The sequence below is a fragment of the Elgaria multicarinata genome, chromosome 6, assembly GCF_023053635.1.
Source record: "Elgaria multicarinata webbii isolate HBS135686 ecotype San Diego chromosome 6, rElgMul1.1.pri, whole genome shotgun sequence".
Classification (NCBI taxonomy): Eukaryota; Metazoa; Chordata; class Lepidosauria; order Squamata; family Anguidae; genus Elgaria; species Elgaria multicarinata.
Window position 1 is genome coordinate 22,992,607 of NC_086176.1, and position 11,157 is coordinate 23,003,763.

General features: G+C 39.1%; 1 protein-coding gene across 2 annotated transcripts in view; it reads left to right on the forward strand.

The window, feature by feature from the left end:
- Positions 1-10,500, forward strand: part of FSD1L (fibronectin type III and SPRY domain containing 1 like) — a 40,088-nt gene extending 29,588 nt beyond the window's left edge. For both annotated transcript variants that reach the window (XM_063129145.1, XM_063129146.1), the window contains 4 exons: positions 1,408-1,508; positions 1,687-1,938; positions 4,297-4,385; positions 6,908-10,500. In XM_063129145.1, coding sequence (XP_062985215.1) covers positions 1,408-1,508; positions 1,687-1,938; positions 4,297-4,385; positions 6,908-7,030 — 565 coding nt within the window. In that variant the 3' untranslated portion in view covers positions 7,031-10,500. The remainder of the gene's footprint in view (positions 1-1,407; positions 1,509-1,686; positions 1,939-4,296; positions 4,386-6,907) is intronic.
- The last annotated feature ends 657 nt before the right edge of the window (positions 10,501-11,157 follow it).

Below are 11,157 nucleotides of genomic sequence, written 5' to 3' on the forward strand. Positions count from 1 at the left end.
CCAGTGTCCGCAGCTATATGGATTCCAGCCTAGGTGCCTTGAGCCTTCCCTGGCCATGGCTAGAGTTATAGAGAGAGTTCATTTTTAAGTAGTTAAATGGGTTTTCCTGGCCAAGTGGATGTCTTGGCTTGTTTGCAGTCACTCTGCAGGTTTTCTCTCATTTGCTTGAACAAGTAAAATGCCGCTGAAATGGCAGTGGGCAGCAACATGGCCTATCAAATCAGATGGTGGAATACATAATGGCAGTGTAACAGTACAATTGCGTACAGAGAGGTTGGCTTGTATTCATTCATGTAAGTGATCAGCGGCTTCAGATGTACCAGATATTCTAAAATACAAACGCTATTCTGTATACTAGTAAAGGCTGTTAATATAAAGGCCATCTTTTGGGTGAAGGGATCTTGGAACACTTACCTGAAAAATAGCATGTTGGCTTTTGAGTAGATTTTGCAGAAGGGGGAGAATTAATTTCGGACTACTGCCTTATATCATATGCAGCATCTTTCTAACAAACGTGCTATTTTTCTACATAACTTAGCAGCAAACTAAGACTGCTTCTACGGTAGAAAGCAGAAGGTAGTAGGGTTTATAGTAATGACAACCCTGAAGTAGGATCTGGTGCTGTGGTGTGTGTGTGTGTACAACTTTTCCCTGAATACTTGCTTTAATTTCTTGGCTTTGCTGTCTTTTCATGCTTCACTTATTTCTTTTTTTCTTTTGGTAAGTAACTTTCCTTTAATATATTTTGTTTGGTCAAAACACATTTTAGTATTTTAAATGTCTTCAGCATCCACAGTAGGACTTCATTCTGAAAACAGTAATGTAATGATTTTTTTACTTTTCTGCCATTGAGACTTTGCCATTTGCACAGCAAAGCAATTTACTTTAAAATGCCTCCAATATGTGGATTATCCATCAGAAATCCACTTTTAAGATGATTTGCACTGACTATAATCAGTGCAGTGCTGAAGGCTGTAATATTACAACACTGTTGCAGCGATAGCTGTTAATGTAATATTGGGAACCTGTCTGATTTGGAAGTATTCACTTTTAATCAGACCAAATGTAGTCATTTTTCTAAGGACACTTTTTTCAGAATTATGCTTAATATTCACTTCACTCACTCCTGTCCTGCATATATACTATTGTTACACTATAGTTTATCTGCTGTCTTAATAGCTGTTTCTGTGCATGGCTGTTTGTATTGAAATAACTAAATACTTCAAGCATGGCTACCTACAGACCTCTCTAATAGCATGAGAACCTTAACATAAACATAAATGCTTTTAGTGAAATTTATTGTTGTTGAAACTTTTTGTAAGAGTTCAGACTAACTTGTTGCCTGTTATAACGGCCATTGCTTGTGTACTGCAGTGCCATGCAAACTCATTTCTTGTCGTTTTACAGAAGCGGCACTCCCTCTCCAAAGCGATCATCCGTTAGTTCACGCTCACCTTTGATAAGAGGCAGCAGAGATAGATTTACTGGGGAATCCTACACCGTGTTAGGTAATATTTTTTTTGTGTAAAACCTCTTAATTTAAAACATGAGATAGTAGACAATTCCGGAATAATTGGAGATTTTCACTGGGGAATGTAATCTGTAGTTTGTATTTGCTAATTATAGTTTCTGCATGCTCTTCATCTACATTGAACTGTTAATTGATGCTTCTCTGTTTTGTTACAGGAGATACTACTATTGAAAACGGGCAACACTACTGGGAAGTGAAAGCCCAGAAGGATTGCAAATCCTACAGTGTGGGAGTCGCATACAAAAATTTAGGGAAATTTGATCAATTGGGAAAGACTAATACAAGTTGGTGTGTACATGTAAATAACTGGCTCCAGACTACATTTGCAGCCAAGCACAATAACAAAGCGAAATCACTCGATGTCCAAGTTCCAGACAGGATAGGAGTCTATTGTGACTTCGATGGAGGTAATTTCCAGTCTTCAGAACAATTAATGAGAGAACTGAAATAAAACATTGTGAAGTTGGGGAAATTCTTGATCTGAATTGATTTGGAAGTGGCTTTTTTCTCAGAACAGACAGGCTTGGTACACGTCAGATTAACTCACTTCTATATGTTCTACAAAACCTTACTTAAACAGGGTAGTGGGGCCCAAACTACATGTGATGCTGAGGTGGCTTTTAACACAAGAACTACGGGAAATCACTGCTTTCCCCCCCTTGGAGTGGGTCGCTGGTGCTATAACTTCCAGCAGAAAACTTGCCAGAGGGGAAAATATAATGTAAATCCCAGATATGCAAGCCAGGATGCCATGCGTATGGCTCTGGGTTGCAGATAGGTTGACTTTCAATCATTGAGAAGGCTTTGTTTTCCCAAGGGTTGGAGTCAATGCTCAGATTATAGGGTGATATATATTTGTGTGTGTGCATACTTCAATGGAATCTAGATGACCCACTCCCTGACCCCCTCAACTAGCCAAATCATAGCCCCCCATAGCCCTCTAACACCTGTAGCTGGTGGGGTGAGCTCAAAAGGTAATGGAGCCAGGCCCCTTCTGGCCCTCCTCTAATTCAGATACTTCCTTAAATAGCTGCAGTTTTTTTCACTCCTGACATCAGCCATATACATTTCATAATAAATCCATCCAAGGGGATTTGCCAAAAAATGTCTATTTGCCAGAAAGACTAAAATAACAATGGCTCCCATTTTACAGTGGAAAGAAAAGCTATTAGATGCGTTAAGCTGTAATTTAGTATGGATTAAAATGCTGCAGTAAATTTTTAAAGCTGGATACATCTCAGTACTACTTGCAGAAACTCCTTTCAAATATATAGGTGGTGGAAAATAGGAAAATCCGGTTTGAATATGTTGCCATAATAGTAATCAGAGATCTTGGGGCTTGTGTAAGCTGTTGGTCTTCCAAATTGCCTGGCGTGCATCGTCTTTGTATCTCTCACATCGTGAACATTGTGGACAGTTGGAGGCATTATGAGGTTCAAGGAGCTTCTGGGCAAAGTGTTTTCCAGAGGCCTCTTGCCCATCCCCCCATCTCCATTTTAAATTCAAGTATTTTTATTTGCTAATTTTGAATAGCAGAGATCTGAACCAATCCGACATGGCCTTTGAGGGAAAGGGAAAGGCCAGTGAGGATACCAGGGTGGCAAAGATGTGTTACTCAAAATCAGCAAATAAAAATACTTGAATTAAAAATGGAATGCTGCAGATGCCAGGCTGCAGCCTTGGCTGGCCTTCACCAGTGTAGCACTTACTTTTTTCAGCACAGTGTCAGGAGGAGGAGGAGTTGCTGCCACCTCTCTGGAAGTTGTTCCAGGGCTCTCCCAGTCCTGTGGTCCAGCCCTAGCAGCATACTCTGGAGAGTGAATTAGAGAGTTTTCTTTTCATAGAAGCACTTAGGGTTGTTTTTTGAAATAGAAGATTCAGGACAAACAAAGGAAGTATCTTTGTCTACAATGTAGCACACAGCCAACTTATGGAATTTATTGCCATAAGTTGGATGGGTCAATTATTATTATGGAATCTCTATTCACATGCAGTATACCTCTAATTTACCAGATGCTGGGTTCAAATGGGAATGGCAGTCACAATCCAAAACATTTGTAAGCTTTCAAGGCCATTTGACTAGCCACTGTTGGAAACAGTGTTGGACTAGGCCTTTTCAGGCCTGTGGGCACCTTTCCTATTTTGAAAAAATGTCCCAGGTACCACCACAAATTGTTGTGGGGGGTAAAATGTTCTCACTATCCTTGCCTTCCCCATCTCTGGGATTCCGTTCTGATCGTCTGTCTTCTTCTCTCTTTCTAAGCAATTTTTTTTTATCTTTCTCCCCAAGGGTTCTTGGTGAGGTTGCACTCCCCCCCATGCCACTCCGACATTTTTGGGCAGAACACCCTTTTCCCCACCTCTGTTAAGGTCAATGGAAGGGTATCGCTCCATTGGCTAATAGCTCAAGAGGTCTGTCGGGCACAGTCATTGGTTCTTGGGGTGAGGGCAGGGGCCTCATTGCCAAACCCTGGACTAGACAGACTGATTGTCTCAATCAACAAACAAGTCTTAGCATTTAGTCCTACACGCTGTAACATTCTTACTTTTCTCTACTCCTACACTTTTTTATTTTGGCAGCAAGTTTTCTTCATAGTATTGTTGCTTGTTGATGGCCTGTGTGCTGGCTGTCGTTAAACGTGTTCCTGCAGAGCTCGAGTCTTATTTCCTGAGTATAAACTCGAGCAATAGAGAATTTGTATTAGTGAGAAGACAAGAAATACATGATATAATTTATAAGTACTAACCTACTTTTCTCATTTCAGGTCAGCTTTCTTTCTATAATGCAAACTCAAAGCAGTTGTTGTACACCTTCAAAACAAAATTTACCCAACCGCTATTACCAGGTTTTATGGTCAGTATTAACTAAACTTTTTTCATAATTGCTGCTTCAAAGGGAATTTTCTATCTTGCTAGTTGATTTATTCTTGCAAATAAATCGTATTTTGTAACTTAAAATGTTGAAAAGACACACACGTAATGTCACATATTGGGGCTGCTTTCAGGTTCCTGCAAGCAGGTCAGATATCAGTGTCTGACCTGTGAACATGTATACATGCTTATTAAAATTAGATTACTCCTTAAACATTCAACTCAGAACTGGTGGTCATTTGAATTACTAACTTTAGGGCTCTGGTCCATGCCACAGTTCATAAGTGTGCAGAGAAATCTCTTAATCAGTTATGGGGTTAAACAGGCCACTTATGGAAAAGCAGAGGTTTTCTATGTACTGGGGGAATGCCTTATATATGCTTATATTGGCATCTTCCAGGACCTACAGAATGCCAAGGACAATTGAATATCAATTTGCACAGAAAAAAAAAATAGAAAAATACGAATACAAGGGGAGAAGCATATTACAAACCATAAAACCATAATCAAAACATGATAATGGCTAACATCTAAAATATTGCAGCAGCATGTAAACAATCTCAGCAGAGTAAAACAATATAAAAATGAAAACCAACATCAAGAATAACAAGTTGTTAAACTATTCCTAACTAGTGGTGCTCTCTGCAATTAAACGCCAAACATAAATAGCAGGTTGAAAATGCAGTTTGTATGAAAAGCAGCCTGGAATGTTCAAAGCCCATTTAAAAGACATCAGCATAAGTGACATGCATATTTGACTAGGGAGGGAATTGCAAAAGCATGGGGCCACCACTTAAAGACCTTGCCTCTAGTGTCCACCAGCCTAATATTACTTAATGATGGACCCATAAGCAGGGCCTTGGAGGCTGATCTTAGTGCCTGGGCAGGCGTGTATGTATTTGGGTGATCCTTCAAATGTATTGGGCTCAAGCCATTTAGGGCTTTAAAAGTAACTGCCAGCATTTTAAATTGGGCACGGAAAGGAAGTTGGAACTACAGCAGCAGAAACAGAATAGGATCTGGGAATGTACTTCATGAGACAAGATAACCTTGGCCCCATTTCCCCTACTTTCCTATGCAGCATAGGAAGGGGAGGTAAAAATACCTCTTACTCTGCACTGTACCTCTTATGTTTGGGGAACAGGTGAGCTGTTGGACAACTGCTCCTTAGCACTAGACTAGGTTTGGGGAATGGTGAATAGAAATCTAGTTGTCTACCCACAAACCTTAGCAGTCATATATTATGTGGGGGGAATTTCCAGTTGTTTATTCCCTCCTGTGATTCCTCACAGACCTCCAACTGTTCTCTGCCTGAAAGTTAACTTAAAACTCGAGGCCAGCTACTTGCCCATTTTATCTATCCTCCTTTTCCAAGTGAAAACGAGTGACTGTACAAAAGTAAAGTTGAGGTTTGTGTTTTTCCAAGCTTTGGAGGCTTCGGTTTTTCCGTTTCATATGCTGAAATAAGTGCACAGTCACTACAAAGTTGTATTCAGGGAGGTAGAGTTTTGATATCAACAGTGGGAAGGATCCAAAGGTACGCAAGCGGAAATCTACTTGTGCAGCAGGACTCCTCCCCACTACAGCCCCTTGCACCCCTTACAGCCTCTCCTAAGATTGGGGAACTTTGAGGAAAAACTTGGAAAGTGAAAATTGGGCAGAGGCAGCTAAGCTCAAATTGTATAGCCAAATCTGATAGCTTTCCTTCTTTACCTTCTTCTTTCCTCCTCTCCACCCTATTTTAGAAATAGCTGTCTTGTGAGGGAGCTGGAGATCTCGTAACACAATCCTTTGCATCCATGGTAGTATTACAGTTGGGGTTCCTTGAGGGAGGACCTTAACAGGCTGATCCCAGTTTTCAACTGGTCCAGGTTGACAGATGGCTAGAGCAAACAAGCAAGAGGTGTTTTTTTTTGAGGTGATGTTTAAACTAATGTTTCTTCTGTATAGCAAATAAGACATGTACTTACTTTAAAAATCAAGTGTATATTGTAGACATTCTCCCTGATATTGCTTTAAGATTAAGAAGCAATTCATTCCTGCCAGAAAAGTGTGTTTGCTTCACTTGTGAAACCACACACAGGCTGCTTTCAGACATTACAGTGAATGTGAGCTTGGGCTCATGCATTCTCCCCTCCTCTTGGCTGCAAAGATGAGATTGGAAGATTTCCCAACTACAGCCTTTTGTTATGGCAAACCTAAGAGACCGTGATTATTTTTAGCTATGGTTTGTTTGAAACAAGCCATCTTCAAATAATGGGTGATGAAGCTGGCTTTTTTCAACAAACCGTAGTTAAGTTTAACCACAGTTTAGGGTTTAGATGTAACACTATACTGCAGTTAAAGGTTTCAGTCTTGTGGCCAGAGGAGGAGAGTGGAGTGGAAGCATGTGGACCTGTCGTGTTTTCATTATTGTGACAACAAAACACAGACACAGTCTTAAGTTGGCTTTTTATGCCAGAAAGTGCATATGACTCTTCATCTTTCAAATGTCTGTTTTTCTAGGTTTGGTGTGGTGGTCTCACCTTGACAACAGGACTGCAGGTGCCAACTGCTGTGAAAACGCTTCAGAAGAGTGAAAATGGATTGAGTGGTTCAACCAGTAGCTTAAACAATGTTGCCCAATGATGTTTCCAGTTCTAGGTTAACTGCTTTTCTTTGCAGGTGTTATTCAGAGAGTTTGTGATCAACGGTTTAATGTGTTCCTGCAACTTCTAAGGTCTGAGCACCACTAGTGCAAAATGTTTAGGGCTGAACTGAAGTGTTAGCAGGAGTGTACTGTGAATCTGCAGTGTAATAGGAATATAGACATCATTTCTTTTTAGAGAAGACATTTGAGGTTGTAGCGATGTGCTTGTTAGACTAAATTTGACTACTTGTCTTTGCTACATGTCATACTGGAATCAGCTGAGCACCCATTAGACAAGTATGATCTTAGCCTAAAAGCCCTCATTACTTCTCTCTAGGATTTCTCCCTGCCCTTGAAAAACGTAGGTGAGCTAGGGATCATACGCTGAAGCTTTGAACTTTCTAAAGCCTGTCTGAATTTCTACAACTCAGTATAATGGAAGGGGAGGGAAAACACATTGTTCTGTTTTGATCAGTATCCTTTGATTAAAGTCGCTATTACACCCTCAGGCATCATGGCTAACTCTGCCCAGGGTCTGCATAATCATCCCAAGTAATGCATTGTAAGATGGGATTTGAGCACAATGTCCATTAACCTCATGGAATGCTTTGTGGAATGGAAGATGTCACTTATATTTCACTATTGTTAAGATCATAGTATTTGAGACCAGACAGTTTAACTTAAGGAACTTTCTGAAGTGCTTCCATTTTCCCTATGTTAAATGTGTGTTCTGTAATGAGGGGATTTCGTCACATTTTTGTTTCTAGTCTCATCCATGTTCATAGGAGTCCTTTAGTTTTACTGAATGGGCAGACATCAGCATGTACTTCATGTTTGTACACTTACTTGAGGTAAGCTTACACTGTATATCTACTCAAGTTGTATTTCTTGAGTAGACATAATTTTGGTCCGTAAACTAATCGCTTGCTTCAATTCTTAGCTTTCAGGTTGAGTCCTGAAAGCTGTGCTTAATGGACTCAAAACTATATAACTGGATAACTCTTGGATGCATCAAACACCTTAATTTTGTATCATTGTAAAAGCCCTGTATTCAGCCTTAAAGGCCCTAAATGGTTTTTGCTTCAAGCCTCTAAAGCGTTTTCCCTTTAGATATAAAAAGTGGATTGTACATTCCAGTTTTGAAAGCTCTGTAACTCCTGTGTCCCTTACATAGTGTCAGAAGTATATATTAAGGCCATAAGCGGCATATTCAGATTTGGCCTTGGCTTCCTATTAATTCTTCCAATATAGCACAGTGTTGTTGTTGTTTTCTTTTCTTTTTTTACTTTCTGTTGATCGGCTGTCTGTCTGATAAATTTCACAAAAGAGTATTTTTCTAATACAACACGTCTGGTTAGAGGGGTTTTTCCATTTTTGAGAAATGGATACATTCAACCTTAGTAATGTAGTAATTCACTTTGGATATTTAACTTCAACTGAAGTATGTAAACTCCTTCATCAGAATCCTTTATGTGGCTATATTTATCTGATCAGTTTCCTCAATTTTTCTCTTACAAAAAAAATTCCTTGGCGGTAAATCAGTCTAAAGTTTCTTATGTCTACAAAATTCAATCTGCTTAAATCCCTCTTCTACCCAATTTTATCATGGATTCTAGCTATCAAGAAGCCCATTATATACTCCAATGTGGAATTCTGTACTCATCGTGTACCGATTCATTTTATATTTGCAGCAGTTGACCTCAGATTTTTATTCTTTGCACATTTGATTTGTGAAATTAAGACTTTGAAAAATGGTTTGAAGATCAAATGCCAACTACTGTTTGGGTGAAAATACAGTATGCTAAATACCTTATTGATGCTTTGAGTACTGTAAAATGAGCTAATTAGTCTGGCTCCTGTTGAGATGCTCTTAAAATTTGAATGATCCCATTTAGGTGTAAGGTCCTACTAACTATTTAGTGTGGTCCAAAAGCAGAAAGCGTCTTTCAGAGACACATGCATGTGTGCAAGATCTATCCAATTATTCAGAAATCTTTGTGAATTTTCCACAACTCCACAGATCTGCAATTTATCTTTATTCCAGATGCAGCACTAGTGTTTAGAGGCTCTTAACATGCATCTAGAAGCATAAATTGATATAGAGGTGTAGGTTATTTACCTTTATGGGAAGAATAATTACTGTGAAATAGTCTTGAGATACAGGTGCTTACTTCTGTTGCTGCTCAACAGCTTAATGAAACGGGGGTATGCCAACAAGAGGAAATGCCTTAAGCACTTTAGACATTTTTCTTAGTTTATGATACTTCTGAGCTAACAACCCTGATTGGTTCTCATTCTGTGGCAAGCATGCTGTTGCTAATGCAGTTGAGCAAAATGATTACTCAGTTTAATTATGTTGACTCTTCAGGTAGACATGCTAGATTGGTAACAAAGCATAGAATTTCCCCAGTGTGTACATATTTTGTCTCCTTATTCGTTGTAAAATTTAAAGTATTTTTGTATTTGTAGCTATTGGAGGTTTGTTTTTGTATATTTACAGGGAAGTGCAAATGTGTATTGCTAATTAGTGTTCAGAGATTACGAACTTTCAATTCACTGTAACATAATTATGTAACAAAACTTGACTCCCTTTTATGGAATACAGTAGCGAACTGACTCTTCAATTAAATCTAAGTCTAAAATTATGTGAGCTTGCCGAGAGGTTTCAAAAGACCAGCTGAAAGCCCAAGCCAGATGAACAATACTACAAATGGGATTGTAAGGGTTTAATAATAATTGAATGTTATACAACGGCTATACAAAACAGATGCTGAGACCTGAGTTTAAGCTTCAGGGCTATGTAACAAAGTCCACAAAATCCTCCTCCTCTGTCTCTACCCTGTTCTCTACCCTGTGTGCTGGGACTGGATTCCTTTTTATGGTGCAGAACAGGTCAGAGGCTTCAAACTGTTATCTGGACAAATTTTGGTATTTAAATTATGCAAGTTCTAACTTGGTGTTGTAGTATTTCAGCAGAGTATATTAGTGTATGGGTGTCACCCTTCCCTCTTTGGTCATTATTTTTGTCTTTGGCATTAAACTGAAGTGTTCCAAAAGCTTATTGACTTGAAGGGGAAACCCAAACTTGTTTGTCACCCCACATATTCCTGTTATTTGGGCAGCTGAAGCTCACGGTTTAGTTTTCACCACTGGTAAATGTGTCTGCATGTGCCTTTTCAAAATGGCTCCATATCATTCATTGCTCTGCTCATGGCATAAGGTGTTGAGACTAGAATGCATATTATATTATCACACTGATCTAATTAAACAGGGAAATTGCGCATTGACAGTACCTCAGGTAATCAGTGCATCATTCTTTATCCTTGTCAAGTATCCTAAGACAACAGTCCTACCTGCCATAGCAACACTGTACAACTGGGGTGCCTTAAAGCCCATGTAGTGTTTTTATTTGCTGTGTCTTTAATTCAAAAACATCTTAACAGGAGTTTTGTATTAATAAACTTTTGAAAACAGTACCTTTCTTGCTGTCTTGTGTTTGAGCTTCATATACTATTTAGAAGAGGGTGGACATCTAGTATTTGCAGATTTTATTTATTAATTCATTTCTATTTCTAATCTGCCCAATAACTAATGTTCTCTTGGGAGATCTTTATACACCACTGTAAACTGAACTGTAGGAACGCTTAACTTGGATCAGTGCCCTGGTTAAAATAGGTACCCTTATGCTGTACAAGAGTGCAGTCTAACTTTAACTTGGAGCTTTTGAAGTTGGAAATGTCACAACACTGCAGTTTAGCAGAAGAATAAAGTACCTTGACAGAAAGGAGGTTTTGGGTAATGTCTGGCCAAAATCAATTTCTTGAGCTTGTTTGGTCTTTATTTTTATTTATTTTATTACATTTATATACTGCCCCATAGCCGAAGCTTTTTGGGCGGTTTACAATGTCAGTAATGCAGAGGAATAAAACTGCTGTCACTACTTGGTTCCACATTTAAAGATGGGTGAGGCAAAGCATTGCTGTAACTTGAGTTTAGGAGGGGGGAATTGGCAGGAGCTTGACCATGTACTGTGCTAGTTGTAGAAAAACAATTGAAGAGAAACTACTGACAAATGATCTAATGGTGTGCTAGAAAGATTAAATGGATTGTTACAGCTTTCTCTGTA